Source organism: Vipera ursinii (genome assembly GCF_947247035.1).
Source record: "Vipera ursinii genome assembly, chromosome: 2".
Taxonomy (NCBI): Eukaryota; Metazoa; Chordata; class Lepidosauria; order Squamata; family Viperidae; genus Vipera; species Vipera ursinii.
In genome coordinates, this window is record NC_139513.1 from 194,408,743 (window position 1) to 194,435,636 (window position 26,894).

Below are 26,894 nucleotides of genomic sequence, written 5' to 3' on the forward strand. Positions count from 1 at the left end.
GGTTTGATTATTGCAACTCCACTTGGCCGATAAAGTTTGTTAAACTTCCCTACAGCCTTTTTGGAAAGCAAGCCAAATCATTACCTGAAACAAAGTATGTTTAAAAGCCATTCTCATATTATGCAAGATTTGTTTTAAGATTAACTGATCAGCTTCCATGAAGATTCCAATTTAGGCCAGACCTTGAGAAGAAAAACACTAAACAATGTAAATTTATTCTTTGGTCATATTCAGTAACTAAGATGTAACTTGTACTTGTTTAATCTGATCACTCTTTAAATAGCAATCAGTTTGCAAAAAGCTGATGCTTGTTCGTGATGAAGCAATTTCAAAAGCTTTTTGTACAGATTTAGAGTTAGGCCCCAAATGACGGTATATATACTTAGTGGGTTGAGATTTAGAAAAAAAACAAAGCTAAAAGAGGAAAAATATGCAAGGACATTAAGGTTCAATTTTTTATTAATATCCCCACATCTCAAAAACACTTTAAATTCTACATCCACCTAAACCAGGGGTGTCAAACTGCGCCCACCCCATTGCTGGCAATGGAAAAAAATCGTGATACGTTGCAACACGTCACGTGATGTTGCAAATTTGACACCCCTGATCTAAACTGACTAGTGGTGAATAAATTTTTTTGAGCATGGCCAGAGGGAATGAATTTTAATTGCCTCCTGGTTTTAGAAAGACCAATGCAGTAAGCAGCAGCCAGGAGACAACATGTCCATTAAATACTGAATACATGTGAACAGTATCTCACACTATACCTTTACTTTGACAGAACAGTTGGAATCATCTACTGTTAATTCTTTTGAACACAGTGACAATTGCAAACATGTGCAGATGTTTCATATATGGTTTGAACTTTTGAACCCTAACCCACTCTTAAATCTAGCCATCTAGTCATTATGAAAATGACTTGATAGCACATAAACACACTCTTAAAAAACATTCTGTATTACATACCTCTTGCTGAATTCCTTTATTGTAATATTATAGCTAGATTAAATACAGTAAATAAGCTTTAACAGATATAGAATTTATAGTTGATACATTACTGCTCTGACACTTCCTATCAGAGAAAAAGGACAATTTTTTTTCGTATCTTCATTGCTGCCCAAGAATTAATACTTTTCACCAGAGAACTAAATGTAGGCAGGAGAAATTCCTTTTTCTCTGACCAATAAACTAGAGATAAAGTACAAAGCAGATTGGTACAGGTGGTGTTTTTTGAAATTGTGATTTATGTTTATTGTGTTTGAAGAATATAAAGGGTATGGGCAGTTGGGAGAAAAAAGGTTGATCAGCATTGTTGGCACGTGAAAGCCTCATTTCCTGCCCCTAAAAGGAACAGCATTCAGCATTCACCTGCAGTTTTGAGTCGTCTAACTCCTCCCCACTAAAAAGGAAAAAAAATGGATGAAAGGAAAATAGAAATGGGTTAACAACTACTAAATAATAACAGTGGAAAATATGTTAATCCACAGAACTGTCATTTTTTTCTGCCAGCTTTCCTAAGCAATTAGAATGTGCCCAATGGATAGAAAGGCAATAGTTAAATGATACATGTTCATATAGGATAAATATAGCAGAAAGCTCAATATAAATCACACATATTTGTATAGTTCAATATTATTTTCAGTACTTTTTATAGTAACCTGCTAAGATAAATTGTATTATAATTCCTTTTATGCAGGATAAAATTGAGAAAGCCTACCATTACCTAATCAATGTATAGCTTTCTAACACCAAAACTAGTCTAAGCTATTACATCATACTAATTATTTCCTGTCCATCCTCTTACACTGAAAAGATTAATACTGTATCTTAAAAGATGCTTAAGGATCTCCCATGAAAATAAGTACCAATCTTAATTGAAATCAGAAGAAATATAGCACCTTTATCAACCTAGTTCCTTCACCCAGGTAGACACTTCCCCTCCCCCCAGATTATGCAGCATACTAAGAGTAAGATTCAATAAAGTCAAATTAAGAGGGTATTATGATATCCAAGCATAGGCACAAATCTGAGTTTGTGGCAGGAAGAAAGTGATGGCCTTATTAGCTTATACTTCAGTTCACAACAGCTGTCTTTGGTAAATATACCCAGCATCATTGCGAACGCTCCTAGGATCAGTGAAATCCTAAAAGCAAATCAAGTGGGAGACTTCTTATGCTGTCACATCCTTGTCACATATTAAGCCACTAAAAAAGATGGCTTTAGTAGACCTCAGTTTCTGACCAAGCAAGCTGAATTCTTGAGTTATGAAGAACTTCTTTCATTGCAAAATATTGCACACTGTTTTACGTATTCTTTTAAAAATCCCAAAGTAGATTAGAATAAAGTAACAAAAAATACAGTATCACATGCAGCAATATACATACCTTTAATAGAATACTCTTTCCTGTACCAAAAATAGCCTTGGGATATTGAGGTTCAGTGGAAGAATGGAGCAGAAAGGCATTGCTAAGCCTTAAAAGGTCTACAGGATAGGTGGGTATGTTTCAGGCTACTTTTCAGCTCAAAACTGCTCTTTTCACTGCTTTTTGCTACTGAAGTTTATATCTCTATTCTTTCTCTATAGGGTACAACGGGAGCAAAAAATGACAATTGTTTATGCAACTGTAGAAACCCAGAAACTTTTCATTGAACCCCTCCACCCCCTCCCCAAAAAACCACCCAGAACTTGCATGCAGCATAATTTTTGATTAACATAGTGATTGCACCAATTTTCTGAAAGTGCTGCTCTAACTTTTATTGTCCAAAGGGCACTGCATACTGTCAACAATATACATCAATCCTACTGCAAAAGGTTATCAGAAAGCCCAGGAAAGTTAATTGATCAAGATCAAATCATATCAGACTGGGTCCCCAGTGACCAAATTGAAAGTTTGATAAACTACTTGGAAACCAATGAAGTTACCCTGAATTATTTCATTTTTTTATTGCAGGCCTAGATCAGTTCTTTAATCTGTTTCCAAATGCATACCATTCCTTATTGAAAATATTTGTCAATCATGATCATACATTCATGTTTCATATTTCAGATCAAACAATGTAACTGCAAGCTCCTCAAGGGCACAGATCTGCTCTTTACTATTCTGCACAATGAATGAGCATGGTGTGTGCAAGTTTAACTGGCAGTATGTACAGACATAGGATACTTGAATCCATGCACGTCAAGACAGTGAACCCTCTCCAGCTTAACAAACAGGTCATAAAATGAACTATCAGCTGCTATGAATAGAAACATTTAATTAAAACTTTAATTAAAACACTGTAATAGAGAAAGTTGATATTGAAAGGACAAGTTAATATTTCATCACAATCCCATTCAGTGGCTTAGAGCGACAGTAATTTGCTCAAGGTTAACCAAACAAACTTCATGGCACAACATGAATTTGAACTCAAATAATAAATGTCTGTACTTCATCCTTTGATTTCTCTACACACTATCTGCCAGTAATAGTTATTTTTTTTAGTAAAAAAGGAAAACATTTTAAAGGAACAGTTGTTTGTATCTGAGATATTCACACACAAGAAGCCTCACTTTTAGAAAAATCCACATGTGAAACATTCCTAAGAGAGAAAAAGCCTCCATGGAGATGCTCCTGAAAGTCTTATGTATCCAGTAGCAATTGCTGAAAGCCTCGAGTAAATTAAACTCACCCAAACTGAAGCAGATCTAGATTCAAATCCTGGCTCAGCCATGAAATTCACCAGGTTAATCTGGGCCTGGCACTTGCACCCAAAGGATTGTTGCAATTTAAAGAAAAGGAGGGCTAAGCAATTAATTTATACAGAAAGCCTATATTAAAATATACATATAATACATAATCCTTTCTTTTCTCCGTTTCTTTTTTACTCCTCCTGAACGCCTGGACAAGTCCTTGCAGTTTCCTTAGAAGCAAAAATTTGCTTCCTAGGGCTGAGACAGAGGAACTACTAGCCCAGTCATCAAGCTGGCTTTGTGCAAGCGAGGACTATACTATACATCACAGCTTTCTGGTTTCTAGTCCGGTGCCTGAACTCTACACCAAAGTGTCCGGTTTCCATAAAACTCTCGAATTTCAATTGCCGTTTTCGAAACATGTTGGAAACTTCGAATTCTCACGCACTGCAGTATTGTCCGCAGTATTAAATCGAAGGCGTTTACCAACTGTTTCTCGGGGGATTACACCTCGACCGGAACGGGAAAAGTCCTGCGAAAGTTTTATTTTATTTATTTATTACATTTTTATACCGCCCTTCTCCCGAAGGACTCAGGGCGGTGTACAGGGCAATAAATACAAAACAGGATACAAAAGTTAAAAACGAATTAAATAAATGCCCAAGGTTAAAACAATAATTAAGATATATTAAAACCCCGTATATTGAAGGGTGGGACGGGAGAGGGGGGGACTCCGTACGCCGGTCTTCTCCGTCAGGGGTGGCCGCAGCCCCGCTCCGAGTCTCCCGGCAACGCAGAAAGGTTCGCCGCTTCTGGAACCACGGTCCCTCCCACATAGCCAACTTGGCGTTCACGTGCTAGCTTGCTGCTCTTCCACGGGAAAGCTCCCCCGCCATTGGCTGGCAGGCCACACTCGAAGCGCGCCCATTGGCTAGGGCGCAGCTCGCACCCCTGCAGGAGCGTCCGCCAGGAAAGAAGTCTTCTTTCCCAAGTTCTGTAACGAGATCGGAGCTGAGAGAGGAACGAGGATGACCCAGGAGGAGTTGGTTTGCTAGGGCGGAACGGATCATCTTTAAGCCTTTGCAAGCAGCCGGTCGCTCTACGTACAGCTTTCAGTGAAAGGCGCTAAACGCTGCTCTGTGGGAGGCAAAAGGGCAAAAAAAACACAAAAAAACGGAGACCTTGAAGTGCTCTTTAAGCATCCTGAAATTTGCAGGTATTAAATGGGAGACGAGGAAAATTTAATCTCTGGTATACTTGTTTAAAAGTGGGCTAAGCCGGTCATTTCTTGGTGTCTGCTTCCGAGTTTGGCTTCGGAATGAGCCATAGAAGAAACGCAAATTTATACTTAGATAGCGTACCCAAAGCAGTAACCGTATATCCGGGTTAGCATAGCTCGATCTTCCGTGTTCCTGGTGGGTCGGGCGGGTGGGTGAACGCGCGAAAAAGAAGAAAAAAAGAGAGTCTAAAATCGATGACTATAACAGGAACGGGCTACGATCTTAGGACGATTCAGAGAAGCTAGCGTAACGAAAAGTAGCGCATTTGTTGGAATGAATCGCCTTGGCAACGAAACAGCTGGCGTTTCCAAGGGGCTCGCCCTGGTACTCTTATGTTAAAGGCTGCTTTCCTCATCTGGTTACTGTGAAATAGTTTTGAGAAGCTTTCTTGATATTTTTATTTCCCACCCACCCCTCCTTCCCTTTTTTCCCCCCTCCCTGCTTGGATGGATTGTTTGAATGTTGAAAGAAAAAGGGGCGCGGGTGAACTAGTTGCTCGGAGGAATTAAAAGCACCGGCCGCTGAATAAAAGCGACCTGACAAAGGTGCGGATCGCAGGTCTGGGCTGCATCATATAAGTCCCAATAATAAATAAATAAATCTTGGAATTTCTAGGTGGACGAGTGAGGCCCCCGTCTGGCAACACTCGTCTTAGGCGGACGCTCGGAGCATGCTATAAAATTCACTCTGCGGTTGTGAATGAAGATTAATCTGGTGTTTGTGGAGGGAATCCAAGGGGATTTTCCCATAAACGTCTGGTTTAAGAGTCGTGCAAATAGCAAAGGCGTTTTAAGGTGCAAATTGACACCCGTTAAGCCCATCAGGATTAACAGTACTTCTTTACAGTTGTGGGTATTGACCTTCGAACCTTCGGGTTTTTTTTTTAAGAGTTTGTTTCAGCCATGGGGCCTGCGGAAATGAATGGGAGCCACCTATGCAAAAGCAATATTGGGGGACTGAGCCTGGTGTCTTTCAGGCAGTTTCATTCAGTAGAGCTTCTGTGGCTCAAAGGTGGAAATGGGGGAAATGGTGGCGGGGGGGGGGGTTGGTCTATATCTTTCCTTCTTTGAAGATAGTTTCCTTTGGCATGCATGTAAAAATGGGAGAGACTGATAATTGATTCAGATGTACTCACCTACCATACCATCTTGTTTCAGGAAATGAATCTGTAATACCTGCAGGATGTGAAATTCTGGTATACCTCTGTCTTCTGCCCCACAGCTTGAAGCAGCAATCCAGTTCATCTCCTTTGCCCCTATGAGGTACGTCAAACATTATCTATCTATCTATCTATCTATCTATCTATCTATCTATCTATCTATCTATCATCTAAATTAATATGCAAGAGGAATCTCTTGAAAGTTAATTTCCTCTTGTCCACAATCACTTATATATTAAGGATTCAATGAGATTTACTCCCTGATACATAGATATATTTCTGTAGACATACAGCCAGGGCTTTTTTTCTCATAGAACGCTCAGAACGGAGTTCCAGCACCTTTTTTGGATGGAACCTTGTAGGGTAGGCAAGGCGGGTTGTATGACACGTGTGAGTTCCGGCACCTTTTTCTTTTACAAAAAAACCACTGCATACAACCCATATCATTCTAAATGGATTGTATGTCTATTTACAAAAATTGTCTCTATCTTGACATATTTAAATCACCCCAGGGAATTCTGGGGTTCTTTAATTAACTTACAGCTATATTCTCTCAACAGCGAAGATGTATTTTGGGTTTGTGTGCCGTATATAGGATCAATCTGCATTTCTATATTATGAATATGATAGACTAGACATCACAAATCCTTCCTTCAAATATTCAGGGGTATAGTTTTCTAGCTGTTGACTTGTTTGCATTAGCAGAAGGATGACTAACTGTGTAAAGCCCTTGGCAAGTCCCAAAATACAATACCTGATCTAATCAGTGGACTATTTTTAGTAAATATCGATAAAGATAAATATTTAATTTTAAAGCACACTGGTAATCTAGCTGAGATTGCATAAGTAGGAATGGATGCTGTCATTACAAAATGTCAAATTTCCATACTAAGCGAGTCAGCTTCATACAGTTAACCATAGATTCCATTGTTTCATGTTTTCATTCATTTTCATATTCCAAGGGTGCCAAGTCAGGCACATTTATAATTAACAAAGAAGATAGAAAAGGGATTAACCACTTTAAAATAGCAGCATACTTTCTGCATTTTTCCTTGTAGCACTTTTCAGAGGCAGTCTTAATCTAGTCATTATAGTTTGTGGTCAAAGACCAAAAAAGAAAAGGAAAAACCAACACAATCCAGTAAATGCAATGGAGAGTTAGCATGTTAGAGGGAGAAAAGTTAATGCTAATCGTTAAATGTTGGTGGCCTTCTACCACAGTTATAATTAATTACCCAGTATATTCTAATAGCAATTGCAATTGACCAAAGTGAAAAAATGTTCACAGAAATATTGGTTGATGGATCCATTTGTAAGATGTGCATTTCAGGCTAGCCTATTTCCTTAATAAGGAGGACGAGCATTAATTCATAGTGCCAAGTATGATGTAAAGGGTAGCTCAGCAACACTTATGAAATTGTCCTGATGGCCACATCCAAGCAGGACAGAAATGTTCTGAGTAACATCCCTTTTAATAATATCCTTTTCCAAACGTGCAGGAGTAAAGCATAGTGCTTGCTAGTGTAAGTTCCTTCCTGTGCAGAACAGAGAGATTGTAAGAGTTCCAATTATGTCTTGATAAAAATCTGCTGCAAAGGCCCCCATAACAATGGGTTGAAACTTTGAGTATGCAGGTACATATCAAGAATCCTCTGTTTGACCTCAAGCATGGTTTTCTCTGATCCAAGCATAAGCAGTGAATGAGCTAAGAAACTGGAGTTAAAAAATAATAATCCAAGGATACATTTTCTTCTAAGAAGAGGCAGAAAGGATTGGTTGAACCAAAGACTCAACCCAGAATTTTTTTTGGTAATATTCAAATTATCTATAGTGTCATAGCCCCACTTCCAGCCAAAGAAATATGTTTGCCTGGATCAAATGAACATAAAACATTTTGTATTTTGACTGAATTGCTTCTATAGTCTTTATAACTTTGTTTACTTATTTTCTTTGATCTGCGAAAGCAATTCTAGGCCAACAATCAATAGTTTGATACTCTCCTCTCTACTTCAAAAAGTCAGCATAATGACCTAATGAGTGCATAAATTTGGGGTGTGTTAATTTTTTAAAAATCCATGGGCATATAGGCTTTTCAGTAGTCAGAAACATGAGAGGTTAATGAGACCAGGACAAAACTGGAAGTGAATTAATTTACATTTAAATGAGAATAAAAGAAAAAAATGGATTTGCGTAACAACCATGTGATTTGCTTAACCATGGTGACTCACTTTATAAAAATCATAAAAATGGTCATAAGAATTGAGTCTGGTCACGTGCCTTGACTTAAGACCAAAATTCCAGTCACAATTGTAATCATAATTCAAGCACATTTTATTCTCCAAGCTCCTGGTTTATCTTAAGATTGTAAAAGATTGCCGGCGGATAACACCCAGGGGAAGGGCCTTCTCTGTGGGTGCGCCTGCCCTCTGGAACCAGCTGCCTGTGGAGCTGAGGACTGCCCCTGACCTTCGTTCATTCCGCCGGGACCTGAAGACCTGGCTCTTTGAGCTTTCCGGCCCAGGCTGAAAATTTTTTAACCGGGGTTTTTAGTTTAAGGGATAATTTAATCTTTTTAAATTGTTTTTTTAACTTTTGTATTTGTATTGCTGATTTTAAATACCCTGTAAACCGCCCTGAGTCCTTCGGGAAAGGGCGGTATATAAATCTAATAAAAAATTTTAAAAAATTAAATTTATGTTTTACTACCGTGAGGTTCATATTTCTTAGAATTAGACTCATCAGGTAAGATACCTTTTAATTGTTTGTAAGCCACCTAATGTAATATATGTGAAATGGGCATGTGTTAACAATTATTTATTTAAAAAAATATGTTTAAAAGTCAGAAAAAAGAAAAACCCCGAGACTTGCAGTTTAGTATTAGCAGCTACAGGATATAATTGGATTAAGGACTTTGAAAGATTTCCTTTTTAATCTCAAGAAAATTGGATCTCATAAACATTCTAGAGAAAAAAAATCTTAGAGAATAAAAATGGTGTGCAGTTGTACCTTTGTTTGCAAATGTGACATTTCATCTACAAAAAAAATGAAGATGAGATTGTGCAAGGCATTCTGGAAGGCTAAAGGATGCAAGGGAGTTATCTCACCAGGTATATCTGGTGATATTTTATGGGTATTCCTAGAATGTTTTCAAAATTTCAAAATTGACCAGAGGGACTGGTCTTGAATGAAATTTAATGTCTTCTGTAATATGAAAGATCTATAGATGAAAATACACGCTACTGAAAAATACAGGTAGTCTTTGGGTTAGGATGGCAATTGGGACTGGGATTGCATAGCTAAGCAATGTGATTGTAAAGGGCAATGTCACATGACTGCATCACTTGGCGATGGCAATTCTGGGCAGCTTTGGTGGCTGTTGTAACCCCAAGACATGTAGATCATTAAGTATGATGAGATGGAAGTCCTAGATAAATAGCATGGGGTGCCGTGGGGGGGAGACTGGGGGAGGGCCCAGGAGGACAGTGGAAGCATGGGCAGGTGGGATAGGTGGGAGAAAAAGCAAGGCCAGCTTACTGGAGTGACTTGTGACCTTCCCTGCCGGCCTTCCCGTTGAATTTGCTTGTGGGATGCTAGCAGGAAAGGTCACAAATGGCGATCACGTAACCCTAGCTCCCTGCAACATTGTAATTGTAAAGAGCCTTGGTGGAGCAGTGGGCTAATGCCTCCTTAAGTAACACCAGCTGCCTGCAATTAGTGCAGGTTCGCATCCCACCAGGCTCAAGGTCGACTCAGCCTTCCATCCTTCCGAGGTAGGTAAAATGAGGACCCAGATTGTTGGGGGCAATTAAGCTGACTTTGTAATAATGCCGCGTGTGTGTGTGTGTGTGTGTGTGTGTGTGTGTGTGTGAAAGCCCTAATAATAAGCAGGCATATACATAGAATGAAGGCTACTGCTAAGCTTGTAAGCCACCCTGAGTCTTCGGAGAAGGGCGGGATATAAATGGAATTAAAATTAAAAATTAAATTAAATTAAAAATTAATTGTAAACTGGATTGTGATCGTGACCACTGAGGTTCTACGATGGCCAGAACTCCGAGCACCTGTTCTATCTCCACTGTCTCAGTGCTGCTATAACTTTAAGTGGGCGCTGAATAAATGCACATAAACCGTGGACTACCTGTAAATTGAATGCACTTGTTAAAATATGTCAGGAATTATTATAGAGGGGTCCTCTGCTGTAGTTGTAAATAGTAAAGAAACTCATATAATAATAGAAAAGAAGACATAGATCTCAAGAGGAGCCGATAGCAAGGGGTATGTTTGCTTATTTGTGTTATACATTGACATCACCCTTCATTTCAAATAGATTGCTACTGATGTCTAGGACAGGGGTCGGCAACCTGAAAAAGCAAAAGAGCCACTGGGAACCGGTTCCATCACACATAAAAAAAGTGGGAGCCACGTGCGTGCGACCATGCACGTGCATGCGCAAAAACCTTTTGCGCATGCGCAAAACGTTTCTTGCGTGTGCGCAGACGCGTGCGCGCGGTTGCCACCTTTTTTAATGTGTGATGGAACCGGTTGCGCGGCGGCAACGGCCCGTTTGCAGAGCCGACATTAATCTGGCACCCAGTCAAACGGTCACCTCCTTATTGTGATGCCATCTTTCAACCACCCGCATAAAGTTTTCTGGCAAAGCTTCCGTAATCTTAGAAATACAGGGAGAAAAAAAAGCAACACAGAGCGTGAGCCGTTTGTTTTTTCTTTACGAGAAAAGATCCTGTTGTTAAAGTGCTCTTTTCCCCACGACATAAAAGCACAAACCTTACAAACTGGCAGCCCTCCTCCATTGCATCAGTTCTCCACACAGCCTAGTATTGTGCTGATTTAATTTAAAAAGTCCCGGAGAGTTCCGAGGAACTTGCTCCCCAACTTCGACGTTTTCCCATTTTGACAAAATGGCAGAACCCCACCCCTCTTCTTGGTGCCATTCGATGCTTTAATAATACGAGAAAGGCAGAAATTTAGCACGATCAGCCCTCAGGCAGCGCTGGCTGCCCCAGTATTTCTGCCTCCCATGCAGCAGAAAGAACACAAGGGGCGAGACTGGGTGGAGGCGGGTGGCAGAGATACGACAAACCCTTGAAAGAAGCCCGATTCCCTTTTCCTTACACGCCGCGATCGCGATCGTGGCCTCGGTCACCGAACCCTCGCATTCTCCCAAGCAAAAAAAGGGGACCTCTGTGCGAAACTACATGAAGGGTAGCGCTGAGAGGCCCAACCGCGCCTTCTCTGAACTTTCCTGCTGCTTTGTGGCTATAAAAAGAACTCCCAGGACTTAATTTTCCCAGCTAAACAGCCAACGGGTTTGGTTTTTCTGGAGCCTCTGAAAGCCGAGTCGCGTCAGGAACTGCTTGGCGCTTGTTAAAAAGCAAACCAGCCTTTCTTCTCCGGCCTCTTAAACGCAATGAAATACGGAAGTGGAAGTCCATAGCATTTCCGTTGCCATCGCTTAGTTCAGCGCCACATTTTGAGTGGAAAAATTGCCCAGTTTCCTTAGAAACTGGCAAGTTATGTGTGCTCTGCAATATGTAGAGTTTAGTAACGGGCCGCAGCAACTTTCCATTCGGAGAGGTGCGCGCGCAGCTCTCCAAAGTTTCGGAGAGGTGCGCGCGCACCTCTCGGAACGGGCAGTGGCGCCGTCCATTGGGAAAGCTGCCGCGGCCCATTTGCAGGCTGCTGCCTTCCTCTGAAGGTGGCAGCTCTGGAAACGGGCCGCAGCAGCTTTCCCAATGAGCGGCGCCACTGCCCGTTCGGGCGGAGGTGCATGTGCACCTCTCCAAAGGTTTGGAGAGCTGCGCACGCACCTCCGCCCGTTCGGAGAGGTGCACGTGCACCTCTTGGAACGGGCAGTGGCGCCGTCTGTTGGGAAAGCTGCCGCGGCCCGTTTGCAGGCTGCCGCCTTCCTCTGAAGGCGGCAGCTCTGCAAACGGGCCGCGGCAGCTTTCCCAACGAGCGGCGCCACTGCCCGTTCGGAGAGGTGCGCGCGCACCTCCGCCCGTTCGAAGAGGTGCGCGCGCACCACTGCCCATTCGAAGAGGTGCGCACGCACCGGGCGACTGGGAGCCGCAGGAGACGGCTCAAAGAGCCGCATGTGGCTCCGGAGCCGCGGGTTGCCGACCTGTGGTCTAGGATATCTTCAGGATTACAGTAATCGTTTACTATAATTGGATAGTTTGCTATTCATCTTCTTGGGCTTATGATTTGGTCAGCAGTAGTAAAGCCCAGATGGCTGGCTCCCATGCTAGCAGCCTCCTGTTGTTTCCTTCACGTGAGTGGATCAATTGAAAGAAGTCCAGCTCACAATATAGCCAGCATCGTGTTGTGGTTAATGTATTGGACAGAACTGGGTGGAGGGGGCAGGTTGACAGTTCTAGAGCTCAACGAGTGATACTGGGCCAGTGTTTTCTCTCTCAACCTAGCTACTTCCACATTTGTTGATAGGAGGATGAAATAAGGAACATCTGTGCGGGTGTCTTCTCCTGAGTCCACAGAGGACAGCTGGGATATAAATCTAATAAATAATCTTACCATCTCCCGGAGAGCTATTGTTCTCAAATGTAGGGAAGGACAATTTTCTTGAGTCAGACCTGCAACACCAGCTAGCTGGAGAGCTATTCATAATGTTTCCAAAAAGATATTAATACTTCACAGGAAGTATTTTTTTTTTGCCTGCTCTTTGGGGTTTTCCTGAAGTTTAAGCTAGAAGTGAAGAGGAAGCCCCTGGACGCCATACTGCACTCATTTCTAGTGTTTAAAACCCTGTTAAATTGGCCTAAAATGGTAAGTAAAATTCAGCAGCAAAGTGACAGAATTAAGAAAAAGATTGGGAGCCCACTATGGATTGCATGATGTGTGTGTGTGGTGGGGGGGAGGAGTTGGGTTGGAAAATCATGCTGTTTGCCTCTCAGTAGCCTAATGTTCCTTCCCCTGCTCTGCCCCCCCCACACACACATTTGGAGGGAATTTAGTGCAAATATTGCACCATTGAAAATTAATTATTTCCTACTGAATTTCAGCAGTGCAGTTTTAAGGTCTGTACGGCTGTAAATTGGTTGCCGGGAACTCCATTTGGGTCACAGATTGGAATATAGTTTATTAATGACTACTAAGATGCAAGAGCTACCCTTTGCCATATGCCTGCAATAATATGTAAGTAAGAATAACCTTGTTTCTTTATGAGTGAGAAGGTGATTATTTTTTCAACCTGCATTCCTGGGATTGGATATTTAGTTAACTCTTTGAAATGAGTACTCTTCCTAGGCCATCTTCCATATACTACATATAACCCTTCTTTCCATCAGCCCCCTCCCATCTTTTAAAACGCCATTCCGACTTGAATAGGGCAGGTTTTCTTCATGCCATTCAAGCATTTTTTATTATACTTTGGGGGAAGGGGCGATAATCTCCAAGAACCAGACTTTTGATTCCAGTAAATGGTTACAGAGAAAGGGGGTAAGCATTCCATGGCCCACACAAATACCAGGAAGAATTCAGCAGCGTTGGTGGTACTTCATGCATTCCACCCTTGAAATGGCAGATAAATATGTTTAATGCTCAGGGCTCTGAAGATGACCTGCACTGCTAGGTCTTAAAGTTATTAAAAAAAATGAGAAACCACTCTTTCACAATCAAGGTCACGAAGAGCTGTTGAAAATTTTATAATGGATGGTGTGGGTAAGAAAAGGAAGTCTGGTGAAGATCAAAGATTGAGTAAAAAGCTTCCGGATATGTTTTTAATTGCGAGACAGAAATCTATTGTCATTTGCATATAGATGGGAAAGACATCCAGTATGTCTGAAAGCTGTGCACCTGTTGGAACTATTTGGAACATGACAGTCACTACTAAACAGCGCCTGTATTTTCAAGAGATTTTAAAATGCATTAGAACAGGTTTGAAAGAACATTTAAATCTAGTTTTCTGGTTTCAGCTATAGCTAGGCAGATTCACTAGACATGGGGCATGCAGGCTGCAGATTATAGAAACTGAAATCCAACGTGTCTGGCGACAGCAGTGGAACAAATCTGTCATGTGCTAAACTTGTTTGTTTGGGTAAACTGGAGAGTTGGATCCTAATTTAGTGAGAGTAAAAGCTGTTTTTAAAAGATGGATGAGTTTGTTTGTTTGTTTGTTTGTTTATATGGATGTCCTCATTCTCACATAAGCCAAGAGTAGCATACATGTAATAGTCTCCAGGAGTGTCTGTGGGAAAGGAGATGGAGGGAGAGTCAAGATGGTGATTGTGTGTAAATTTTGCAATCAAATAAACATTATCTTAACATTTTTGACACACGCATGCACACACGTCCCCCTGGATAAATGTTTCTAGTAGTCATTTACTGAAATATTTATAGAAGTGCAATTAGTTCCTATTCATCTAGAACCAGTTTGAAGACAGACTCGAACACTGGGCACTATCTAACAAAATGAAATTCAATTGTGAAAAAAGTAAGGTTTTGCATTTAGGCAGGAAAAATCAAATGCACAGGTATAGTATAGGTGGTACCTTGCTCGATAGTAGTAACTGTGAGAGAGATCTCGGAGTCCTAGTGGACAATCACTTAAATATGAGCCAGCAGTGTGCTGCAGCTGCCAAAAAAGCCAACACAGTGCTAGGCTGCATTAACAGAGGGATAGAATCAAGATCACGTGAAGTACTAATACCACTTTACAATGCCTTGGTAAGGCCACACCTGGAATACTGCATCCAGTTTTGGTCACCACGATGTAAAAAAGATGTTGAGACTCTAGAAAGAGTACAGAGAAGGGCAACAAAGATGATTAGGGGACTGGAGGCTAAAACATATAGGGAACGGTTGCTGGAATTGGGTATGTGTAGTTTAATGAAGAGAAGGGTGAGGGGGTGACATGATAGCAGTGTTCCAATATCTCAGGGGCTGCCACAAAGAAGAGGGAGCCAAGCTATTCTCCAAAGCACCTGAAAGCAGGACAAGAAGCAATGGATGGAAACTAGTCAAGGAGAGAAGCAACCTAGAACTAAGGAGAAACTTCCTGACAGTTAGAACAATTAATCAGTGGAACAACCTGCCTCCAGAAGTGGTGAATGCTCCAACACTGGAAGTTTTTAAGAAGAGACTGGACAGCCATTTGTCTGAAATGGTATAGGGTTTCCTGCCTTAGGGGGTTGGACTAGATGACCTCCAAGGTCCCTTCCAACTTCTTCTTCTTCTTCTTCTTCTTATTATTATTATTATTATTATTATTATTATTATTATTATTATTATTATTAATATTATTATTAATATTATTATTAAACCAGGAGACAGTGAGTTATCATTATCGCCATCTACTTTGCTTTGCCGGATTTTGCTTTGTTGCCAGTTGCTTTGCCAGGACTTAGCTTTTTGGGGTTTTTTTTTGTTTGTTTGTTTTAGCAAACCTGGTTTGTGCTCCAAGCATCTGGCTTGAGAAATGTATGTAATATTCATATAAGTAGCATTAAATTCTATTTATATATTTCTTCATAGCTATTGATACATAGGCTTTTGGCTTTGCAAAAGTCTTAGAGAAGATTAGATTAAGGATACTCCTTCCATAGGGGCTCTGAACATGACCAGCCCCCTTATTTCAACCCTCAGTCTGGCCTTATTTCTTCAATCCATGAAATCCAACTCCCCTATGGAGTTGCCCTCAGGATACTAACCACCCTCACTGGCAGCAAGAGTCTCTCCATCTTCACCCTCAATCATGAACTTGCTCATTCCAAATGTTGCTCCTCCTAAACAATTATCCAGAGACAGCACTCTGAGAGAACCAGCAAATTGACTACTATATCCTGTTAATTGGGTTCTCCACCCCCTCAGCTGCAGACCAGCACTGGTCCATGGCCCGTCAGGAACTGGGCTGTGCAAGCAAGTCAAGCCCCATCCACGCCTGTGCGGTATCCAGACAGTACACAAAACCATTCCCCCCTCGGTCCACAAAAAACCCGCCCTGCATTGAACTGGTCCCTGGCACCCAAAAGGTTTGGGACCACTGCTGTTAATGATCTTTCTGTCCTCTCTTGAAACATAGCTGGGTAGGCCCCAAAAGAAGCACACCCAGATTTTATTGGATTCCTATTCAAATTTGATAAAAATCATTTTGAGGCATGAATGTTGGAGGAATGCTCAGTCCTATTTTTTCTGTTAACCCCTGCACCAGCTAGCCTCAGATGTGGTGGTCCTAAGAGGGGGCTTGGTCTGTTTTTGTCTCTTCCACCTTACAGTATGTGTTCAAATTGTAAAACAATCATTTCGGCTTGAGAATGCTGTATCAGCTTCATGAGTCTTTGACCAGTTTTCCTTATTATGCATCTATCTTCCTCCTCAGCAGCCCCAGTTACAGGTAACCCAAACCTGGAAGCAGGTTGATAACTTCCTTAATGTTTGCCTGAATGAATTTTTCAGTGCATATATTCTAGTAGGTGGGAACTTCAACACAAAAGCAGGTTGTAATGATGGAGTCCACTATAGACTCTTCAATTCCTACCACTCTGAAGAAGTAATTGAGCCACTATGTCTAGTTCCTTCAAAGATACCAAATATAACCTTATGGTTTTAGGTTGCTACATATAATAAATTATTATTAATAGCAACAACAACAACAACAATAATAGATTGGAAGGGACCTTGGAGATCTTCTAGTCCAACCCCCTGCTCAGGCAGGAAACCCTATACTATTTCAGACAAATGTTTGTCCAGTCTCTTCTTAAAAACTTCCAGTGTTGGAGCATTCACAGCTTCTGGAGGCAGGTTGTTCCACTGATTAATTGTTCTAACTGTCAGGAAATTTCTCCTTAGTTCTAGGTTGCTTCTCTCCTTAATTAGTTTCCATCTATTGCTTCTTGTCCTGCCTTCAAGTGCTTTGGAGAATAGCTTGACTCCCTTTTCTTTGCAACTCCTTAGATCAGGGATGTCAGACTGCCTGGTTGCATCATACAGACGCCATACCCATCCCAGCTCTGGCAATGCAAAAAAAGTCATGATACAGTGGGACACTTCACGTGACAGGGCGAGTATGACACCCGTGCTTTAGATATTGGAACACTGCTATCTTGTCACCCCTCATCCTTCTCTTCATTAAAGTAGACATACCCAATTCCAGCAACCGTTCTTTATATGTTTTAGCCTCCAGTCCCCTAATCATCTTTGTTGCTCTTCTCTGTACTCTTTCTAGAGTCTCATCTCATAAATAGGCTTAACCTACGGGGATATTTTTAAAGAAATGTGGTCTTTTTTAAAAAATATCCATATTTTTGCACAAACCTGCTCCTTCTGTTGCACAACAGATTCTGTGGAAAATACAGATTTGGTCAGTTTCCAATTATTGGACCTGGTGATCCTGCTTTGAAATTGGATATTGTTAGCTTGCTGCTCTAGGTCTTACTTGCTGTAACATTTAAAGTGGTGGTTTTTGTTTTTGTTTTAGTAAGAGTAATTAAAGGTAACTTGATCTTTGAATGTATGAATCGGAACAAGTCTTCTGGGGGCTCTTAGTAGCAAAAACTCACCAAGACTTCTAAGCAGGCTCCAGTATAAAATGAAGTGTATCAGGAAATGATTGCAAAAATGTTTGCTACTCTGGTTTAGTTTGAAGGTGGATAATTATATGTTAGAGAAAGTTACTAGTTACCAGAATTCTATTTCTTTACAACTATCTGCTTTCACTTTCCCTGAATGCCACTGGCAAATCTGTTAAACCGGATTCCAAATGCAATATAGCCTTCAGGCTTTTATCTCACCAGTAATGATTGCCCTCTTATCAAATAAGAAATCAATTTTTAGCTATGGTTCCTAACATCAAGCAGCATGTGGCTTTTCTGAGTAAATGGTTGCTGCTATGATTTTCAAATGGGCAAAAGTTACATACATTTTTGGTGAGTTATGAAAAACCTGGGCTGTTGTTTCATAAAGATCGAGCAGAGAAGGCATTGCTCTTTCTCACTAATTCTGTGCATTAAGGACAAATGTATTAGAGAAAATGCTTGGAAAACTGTGGATCTTGTACTGCATATGTTGTGACTTTATCCACTATTAATTATCTTCATGGCGAAAAGCCTTTAACATTTCTTGGGGACAGCAACGTTTCCAAGAATATAGTTTGTTTAGACAACAGTTTCCAAACATACAGGAGGAGATATCTGTTGCTTTGATTCCCTAAGAAGTTGAGTAGTTTTAAGGTGTCTGTTCTACACAGCTGAAGACAAAGCAGACATTAATAAAAACAAGTTTCGGTATTTGGCATATGCAGGTTTATCTGTTGGCTGATCCTCTATGTGCATGAGTCAAAGTTTCGTGAATGATGAAACCTTCCTATTTGCAAAATGTTCTACAGAAATTTCAGCAATTTTGAATTAAATATCTAGGGTAAAAATCTGTTGCGTGAATGGCTCTTAATCACTGTCAATCTTATTTATTCATTTGAAACTCTTTGGGAAAAATTGTAAACTCTTGTTTATGCCTGGGTTTTGAATTTTGTTTTTATAAACTCTAAATTGATAGTACAGCTCTTAATGCCAACAAATCAATTATACAATGCCAATCAATTGTAAAGCTTTTGTGGCTTGTGTAACAATTATACATGAGTTCCAAGCTTCATAGTATAATTACTATTGACTTATTACATTTATATTTCATCTTCTTTCCAAGAAGTTACAGATGATATACGTGATTCTGCCCTCCCAACTCACTCTTGCAAAAGCTATCCTATGTAGAATGTCTGTGGAGATTCTCAACCATGCAGGTCATGGTTATCCCAAAGGTGCTTTTCCAAAAGGCAGCTGGACTTCATTGGGGGTTTTTCCCCCAATGAAGAGGAGACTGGACAGCCATTTGCCTGAAAAGGTATAGGGTTTCCTGCCTTAGCAGGGGGTTGGACTAGATGACCTCCAAGGTCCCTTCCAACTTCTTCTTCTTCTTCTTCTCCTCCTCCTTCTTCTTCTTCTTCTTCTTCTTCTTCTTCTTCTTCTTCTTCTTCTTATTATTATTATTATTATTATTATTTATTATTATTATTATTATTATTGCCAAACTAATATACTTTAACTGTTAAATTTCCCACAGCTCAGGCAGCAGGACCAGTGGCAAGGAATTATGGGAACTATAATTCAAAACATCTGGTTGGAACCAATTTGAACTCCCCATTTTCTTTTAAACCCTTTGATGCTATTGGAATCTCTCTTCTCAGGCCAATTTATTTGTATTTTTGTAAACTGACTTTCCATAGAGGCCAGAACTTGTCACGGTTGGGGGATAATGGTTCCTAATGTAGACTGGCTTGCAGTGTAAAATATAATTTGCCTATTTACGTAAATATATTCTGCAAGTGTTTTGCAGATTAAATATTGCTATTTTGTGTGTTAATACTGCTCTCAGCTGTAGCTAACTCAAAGGTGAACTTTGGACAAATACTAATTTATTGTCTCCTTGTAATTTGAAGCCATCTATTTCCAAATCTATGTAATATGTAATGTTCAAAACTGCAAGAAATCCAGAAAGTAGTAACATACACAGATGGAATTAGGTAGTTTTCTTGTAGGCAGTATTTCTTCACATTATTTATTTAATCCTTTTTCTTATTCGTGCCTGGATCCTGGCAAGGTTTTACGGAAGTGAATTTGAAAGTTCTGTGACTCAGATTCATTGACATAGTTACATCCATGCAAATTCCTGAAATGTCTCAATATTGCTATACTGTAAATCTGTGAAGTCACAGGTCTGCTGTGGCTTCCGCTCCAGTTAAGAAGTTGGGGCGGCTTTTTCTTGCTGCAGTCTATTCTGTTTCCTGTTTCTACACACTGAAAGAAAAAGTTCCAGGACTTAGAGGAACGGAGAACTTACTGTAAAAGAAATGTAGTCTTAGCCTCTGGCGGTTGTGTTTTACTCGGCTCTCCAAGCCTGGTCCAATGCTTTATTGCTTTGCTGGTTTTCAATATCTAACTGTTCAAAATGCTCCAAACTGGAATGCAGTTTCGACCGAGCTCTTTCTGGGTTACAGGGTGAGTGTGTGGTAAACTATTATGTTGCCTTTAAATAAGATGTGATAGAAGAAAGATAGATTTTTTTTTCCAGTAGAGCATCTGAAGCAGGTTTAGTATTGTAATGTTGGGGAAGGTGTGATTCCATGATCATATAAGTAGAAATTTGAAGTCTGGGTCTTTGTTTGGGGAGATAGCATGTGAAATGACATGAAACACAGTTTTGATCTATTTGTGACATCTTCTGTTGAAATCTGCCAAAACGTACACTTTCTCCATGGAGGAGGGCCTATTTCTGAAAATGAGAACGTGCCATTTGGCTGCTAGATCAGGGCAGACATATCAACTTGTAAGTCCAACTGTTAGGTTGCCAGGCAGCCTAATTTTAAAAAAGTGAGTTGTACGTCCACATTTCTTGTTGTTCTGACCTGTATCTGATTTTTTTTAATCCTATTTATATCCCGCCCTTCTCTGAAGACTCAGGGCGGGTTACAATTTAAAGCACAAATCAATGTGCTTAGCAATAGCCTTCATTCTATGTATATGCCTGCTTATTAGGGCTTTCGCCCCCCCCCCCCAAGTGGCATTATTACAAAGTCAGCTTATTGCCCCCAACAATCTGGGTCCTCATTTTACCTACCTCGGAAGGATGTAAAGCTGAGTCAACCTTGAGCCTGGTGGGATGTGAACCTGCACTAATTGCAGGCAGCTGGTGTTACTTAAGGAGGCATTAGCCCACTGCTCCACCAAGGCTCTTTGATTGTCTTTATTGAGGATATTAAGCAAGGGTAAGACTGTGAGCGTTATGTACCCAGTAGAGTCCAGTATATATTTGATGAGATAACTAAAAATATAAAGCTTGAAAATGAGCAGGCTTTCCTAAAACATGCTATCCAGAGGTACACTTATCAGAGAATTGGGACTGCCTGCTGCCTGCTATGTGGCTTTGTAACTGTTTAATGTGTTCCTCTTATTTTACTTTTTATTTATTCCCTCCTCCAGAATCCTGGACTCTTTTCCTCAAAAGCCCAGAATGGCAGTGGATGTAGCCATGCAACTCTACCTGCGGGCACCGTCTTTGCGGAAAGAAAGCTTTGCCTACAAAATAGCCCCAAAGATCAAGAAACCTTTGCGACCCTGCATCCATGTCAACAGCAGCCCTGTGCTGAATGAGCTGGGGGCAGAGGTCCAAGCTCTGCAGGAGAACAGGGTGAAGAAAAGGGTTTCTTTTGCGGACAGCAGGGGCTTGGCTCTGACAGTGGTGAGAGTGTTCTCAGAATTTGATGACCCCTTGGATATTCCCTTGAACATCACAGAACTGATAGACAACATTGTGGGCCTGACCACAGTGGATCACGATGACTTTGTCTTGGATTTTGTACAGCCTTCTGCAGATTACTTGGACTTCCGGAATCGCTTGCAGGCAGACTGCGTTTGTCTTGAGAACTGCATGTTGAAAGATAAAGCTATTGTGGGTACTGTGAAAGTCAGGAATCTGGCGTTTGAGAAGGCCGTCAAGATTCGGATGACCTTTGATACTTGGAAAACCTTCACGGATTACCCATGCCAATACGTGAAGGACACCTATGCCAGTTCCGATAAGGATACGTTCTCCTTTGATATTAGCTTGCCAGAGCGGTTTCAAGCCCATGAAAGAATCGAGTTTGCAGTGTGTTATGAATGTGATGGCAAAGTCTACTGGGATAGCAACAAGGGGTTGAATTACAGGATCATCCGCTCTGAACTCAAATCGGCTCGGGAGATTTCACAACCTTGTAGTGAGCCAGATTTTGGGATTGCCTTTGATCAGTTTGGAAGCCCCCGGTGTTCTTATGGTTTATTTCCTGAATGGCCTAGCTATTCCGGATATGAAAAACATGGCCCTTATTATTAAAGCAGAGACACTGGATTATATTTACTGCACAGGAACGAAGAGAGAGAGAGAAAAAAAACCCTCTTGAGGAGATGGTTGCAGAGTCAGAGTGGGCAAAAAGAACTGAAGGTATACTTGCAGAATAGAAACAAAGAGACACAAGAAAACTCCTGGCTGCAAAGGTTTTTAGGGCAGATGCTCTCTTCATTTTCCTTTGAATTTAAACAAAAGGAGATGGTCTCCTGTGACATGGCTGCCACAGATCGAATTTAGTACTTGGTGCTGTAGTTTGGGCAATTTGGTTTATGTGCATCCTTTGAAATACATTACAGTATTGTCAGCTGTGCAGAACAGATTTCCTCCTACCCCCCTTTGTTAGTTTTCTGTACTCTCGAATCAAACTTGCTATGCACCTCTCTTGACAAAGCCAACTCTCTGAGGAGAAACAAGGTGCAGGGATGAGCTAAGCAGTGTTCCCCTCCTCTCTTAATCAGATTGTACAATCTGTGAGAGGCTAAGAGTCCCAAATGGAAAAGACTATAATTTTAGCTCAGATGATCCTTTGCTTCCTTCCATTTTAGGAATTGCCTTCTTTATGGGAAGATTCCGAAATGCTTACTCACCATTCTGCCTGTATCTCTTTTCCGAAACACATATGTACATTTCTTCTGGCTGAGTCAGATGAGCCCTATGTAGCCTAGTTACACAATCCATCCTTAACCAACCTGGTGCCCTCAGGATGTACCAGACGTAAGTTCCTATGATCTCCAGGCAGGACAGTCAGTGGCCTGGAGAAGGTTGATGTAGCATTTTAGCTTCCATAATAAGTAATAATTTTATGTAAATGATTTTATTTATCTCCCTCCTCCCTCCTTCATTAAGTGGTGGTGGACTGTTAAGAATAAAATTGTTTTTATGTCTTAACTCCTCATGACACCATCTTATTTAAATATAATTTTGTTTGGGGCCTGTTGGGCTTAGTCATCTGGGTGAAGAACATTTTAAAATTCCATTTTGTTTCATGAATTTTATAAAATGCCTATAAATTGAATGTTACTGACATAAATAAGATATTGTGTCAAATAAAGGATACCCACTAAATCCAGTTTTCTGTTGCCCTCAATGCTTATGCTCAGTAGTAGGAGCAATTTTAACTCAGTGATAGAACAGATGTTTTGAATTCAGACACAGGAACGTTTGGGCTCTCTAGAGATGTTAATATTCTGTGTCAGATCTTTTCCCAGCAGGCTGGAATTAATAAACCAGTTTTTATTGCAGCATAAAGAAAGTGGGCTACAGTCAATTAAAAAGCATAGAAAACACATCGAAATCTGAAAAATAATTATGATAAAAAGCTGAAAGACATAAAACAAAGTCTGTGCATAAAAACCAGAAGATTAATGGGGAACTGAAAGAAGGATTAGATGGGTGTAGGGGAGCATAGAGATTAGTTTACAGGAGCCTAAATCTTATCACAGTACAGAGCACTCTAGAATGATGAGCTAGATGCTCATTAAGGCTGCTTGATGGCAGAGGTCGTTGTCTGTTGGATTTTAAGCACTGCTACGTAGAACCTGGCAACAAGTATTCTAGCAGGGTTAATATCTGAAAGCAGTAGGAAGGTGTAGGATTTGTCCTGAACTCATGGGCATTTATACAGTGATGGCAAGATGAGCCTAGTGTGAATGTCTCTCTAGTACATGGGCTGGAGGAGTAAGTGCTCTGTTGTTTCTGTGTGTCCAGAGTCATGGGATGTTATCTCTCTGGATAGGGGATCTTCCAGTATTGGCCTTCAGCAGGAGCTGAGGGCCTGGCATGGCATTGTGGCAGAGTGAATTAAACAGCCATACAAGAATCAAGGAACTTAATGTTAGGCAGCTTTATTATAGAAAAGCTAAAAGCCAGTATGAATGAATTCCAGTGACGACTGTGTATCAAACACAAGTCCTTTTTATAATGAAATCAATATCCAGTTTCTTGTCAGTTTCTCCCGACTGAACTATGCAATGAGCTAGATTGCCCTCTCTTTTTGACAGATATCCTGATCTTTTCTTTGGCAATGGACACATGTAGTATGAAATGAAACACCAAATTTCCTATGTTCCTGAATGCCGGTAAAGTTGAGAAGGAAAGATGGTTCACCAAAAATGGTAAATCATTTGCTGCATGCAGAGCAAAACAATCTAAAAATGTTGCTTCATCTTCATACATTTATCACTATCTTTTCCAAAATGTTTTCCCCTGTTGCCAGATGCAGTAGTAAACTACAGGCGATAGCCATGTTTTATCATTTATTGGGGCCAATCCTTCTCTGGTAACACTAAAGAAAGCCATTTAGACTTTCCACCTTAATAAATCCAACTGACTAGAAAGTTAACCCATTCAGTGCTTGCTTGTAGTATTAATAACAAAATGGTGAAATTGTTTGACAGATCAAACATATACGTACTAGAGTTTCATAACTCAACCTTAAAGCAAATCAGTCGTTCTGGTTCCATTCAATGATAGAATAAGTAGCCCCATAAATAGTTTTGCTGTACGTGAAGTAGAACTGAGGATTTTAGATTTAATATCTAATATTCAGATGGAAGTTCTTATGTTCCCTGTTCTATCTGAAAAATCTTGACTTGGAAAGGGGTTCGTGCAGACTCCTATGCAATTTTAACCAAGCAGCAGTGACCAAGCTTGATAAGTTAGCGTGATGCAAGAGCCTTTCCCTGGAATGTTAGCTTGTGGTTAAAAATGGGGAGAGTCTGTCAGCATGCCACAGCTTGTTTTTTAAGAAATATGAATACCCAGCATTTCCTTAACTCTCTATAATGAGTCCTGTCATTTCATTTGCATGCCTTCAATTTGAATTAAGACTTGGCACTGGAGCTGTTAGAAGCTGCGTATTAGAAGCTTCAGCACAAATTCCCAATTGGTCTTAGTTAATGCTGCTTTGAAAATAAAAAATAAAATCTCTGCAGACGGTGTGATCGGCAGGTGTAAGCCTGTTATGATAAAGCCGAATCCAGACAAAGTGGGGACTTGACTTCTCCTGCTTGCTATGGATTTTTTTCCCCATTGCCATTTGAAGAGTGAGAGCATGGCTTCTTTTGCAATGGGGTTTATTCTGAGGAAAGGATTTTGTAGCTGAGCCCCTCTGATGTGTTGACTAATACTTTCTGTGAAGGGAAACTGATCTAACTGAATCTTCTGGTTGGTTATAGAAAAAAGCATTTATTTTTTACTTTCCCAAGAAACAACCAGTAATAGAATGCACACATTAACTGCTGCCTTAACTTAAGTGGCAAGATTTTCAAAACCATTTGGAAGTGAAGCCACTGAACACAGCAGTACATATGTTCAAAAGAATTATGTATCATAACCCTTCTCTTCCTGAAGACCTCCAGATGGCTGCAGGGGATAATGGGATGGTTGTCTGTAGGGTCTGGGAGGGCTTGAGAAGCAGGAAAAGACTAATGTGTAAATTTGTAGTTAAAAGAGTAGAAAATTAGTTTAACTTACAAGTTTGGGATTGCAGGTGGGAAGTTACTGTAGACTACAAGAAATGTTTTAATCCTTGTGTACTGTATATTCAAGAAATAATCCCCAAAAGTCATGTGCAAAATCCATTCCTGCATGCAACCCCTCAATAACATTGCAAATCGGCTGTTCACAACTTGCATGTTGAATTAACATGCCAGAAGAAAAAATAAGCTGGAGTAACTTAATGCATTATCCTTAATCTTCTGATCAGAACTATATGTGGCCCGGTTTAGACAAAGTTTCTTCCTGTAAGCCTTGAAACATGACACATCTTTATAAAATCTAGATCCCATTCCCCTGGTCAATCCATCTGTATTAATCCTTCATATTCCTACCGTGTCTAGGGATTTGAAATACGACTGAAACATGTCAAGTAACAATATTGAACTGAAGAACTCTGGAGAAATTGAACATAAACCAGTTCGGTTGTTTCAGTCCAAAAGTCTGGATTCCATGTATCCCTTAATTCAATCTTCTGAAGGCCTTATGCTGGGCTGTAATGGCTTCCTCTGATGGTATGTAAAATTATTCTAAAGGTTTCCAAGAAAGAAAGTCAAAAGTATCAAAATGGCAAGGACACAATTTGCTTAACTCAGAGGGGTAAAACTTGAGTTTCGTGGTCTGAATGTTCCTCTGATTGAATTTTGAAAATATGAGTAATTAACTATAACTAGTGCACCCCTGCACAAAGTCATAATGAAGTTTGCTTGGTTTGGCTTTGTTTTGTGGATGACCATTGGGTTTGTAAACCCTGGCCTATTGAGGAGTCACATGCGAATCAAAATAATTGGCTTATTTAGCAGATCTAGCTTATTGTGATGTGACTAGAGAGAAAGAGAAAAATTGCTTGACAGTGTGAAATGCATACCCAGGATGGCTAGAACAATTGCACTTTTATTTCAGTCTTCTTTCCAAATTTTAAAGCCAACTTCTTGGACTTGTGTTTCTCTTGCCTGTATGAATGTAATGAGGAATAGTCCATTTTTTGCTTCAGGATGCCTTGCATGTTGTTAAATATATTTTTTACACAACTTAAAAATGCACTTTACAATCAAAATGGATTTATTTTGTGTAGTGTGTTTTTTTTGAAATGTTTTTATCAGAGAGCAAATAATAAACTGTTACAAATAAAACATGCATTGGGTTTTTCTCTTCTTTCAAACAGTGAATTAAAGACATGGGGGGAAAAAGATACTTAACAACTCCTGATGAGACAAAGAAAACTTTACAAAAAGAGAACAAGATTTGGGACTTGTTCTAGATCAGGGATAGGCAAACTTGGCTCTTTTATGACTCGTGGACTTCAACTCCCAGAATTCCTGAGCCACCATAGCTCAGCTTAGAAACCTCTCCCTTTCCCCTCAGCATGGCTGGCTCAAGA

At 40.4% G+C, this 26,894-nt stretch overlaps 1 protein-coding gene and 1 long non-coding RNA gene across 3 annotated transcripts; one reads left to right on the forward strand and one right to left on the reverse strand.

The window, feature by feature from the left end:
• Positions 1–963: 963 nt before the first annotated feature.
• On the reverse strand, positions 964–4,451 carry LOC310637038. The gene is made up of 3 exons (XR_014491857.1): positions 3,670–4,451; positions 2,385–2,578; positions 964–1,399 (listed from the first exon to the last, which is right to left on the reverse strand). It is a non-coding gene; the product is annotated as an uncharacterized lncRNA (long non-coding RNA).
• Positions 4,452–4,606: 155 nt separating this feature from the next.
• PPP1R3B (protein phosphatase 1 regulatory subunit 3B) lies at positions 4,607–26,634 on the forward strand. 2 transcript variants are annotated; one of them, XM_083357172.1, is made up of 3 exons: positions 4,607–4,886; positions 6,108–6,212; positions 21,112–26,634. In XM_083357172.1, the coding sequence occupies exons 2-3, from the start codon at positions 6,208–6,210 to the stop codon at positions 22,001–22,003; spliced, it is 897 nt and encodes a 298-aa protein (XP_083213298.1). In that variant the 5' UTR covers positions 4,607–4,886; positions 6,108–6,207; the 3' UTR covers positions 22,004–26,634. The 2 variants fall into 2 exon arrangements, with proteins under 2 accessions (XP_083213298.1, XP_083213297.1); XM_083357171.1 differs by lacking the exons at positions 4,607–4,886; positions 6,108–6,212 and adding an exon at positions 19,740–20,130.
• The last annotated feature ends 260 nt before the right edge of the window (positions 26,635–26,894 follow it).

Bases quoted from the DNA above. Each gene is read 5' to 3' on its own strand.
- PPP1R3B (XM_083357171.1), top strand. From the start codon at position 20,081: ATGCTCCAAACTGGAATGCAGTTTCGACCGAGCTCTTTCTGGGTTACA. The intron at 20,131-21,111 runs GTGAGTGTGTGG...TCCCTCCTCCAG, and splicing joins AGCTCTTTCTGGGTTACAGG to AATCCTGGACTCTTTTCCTC.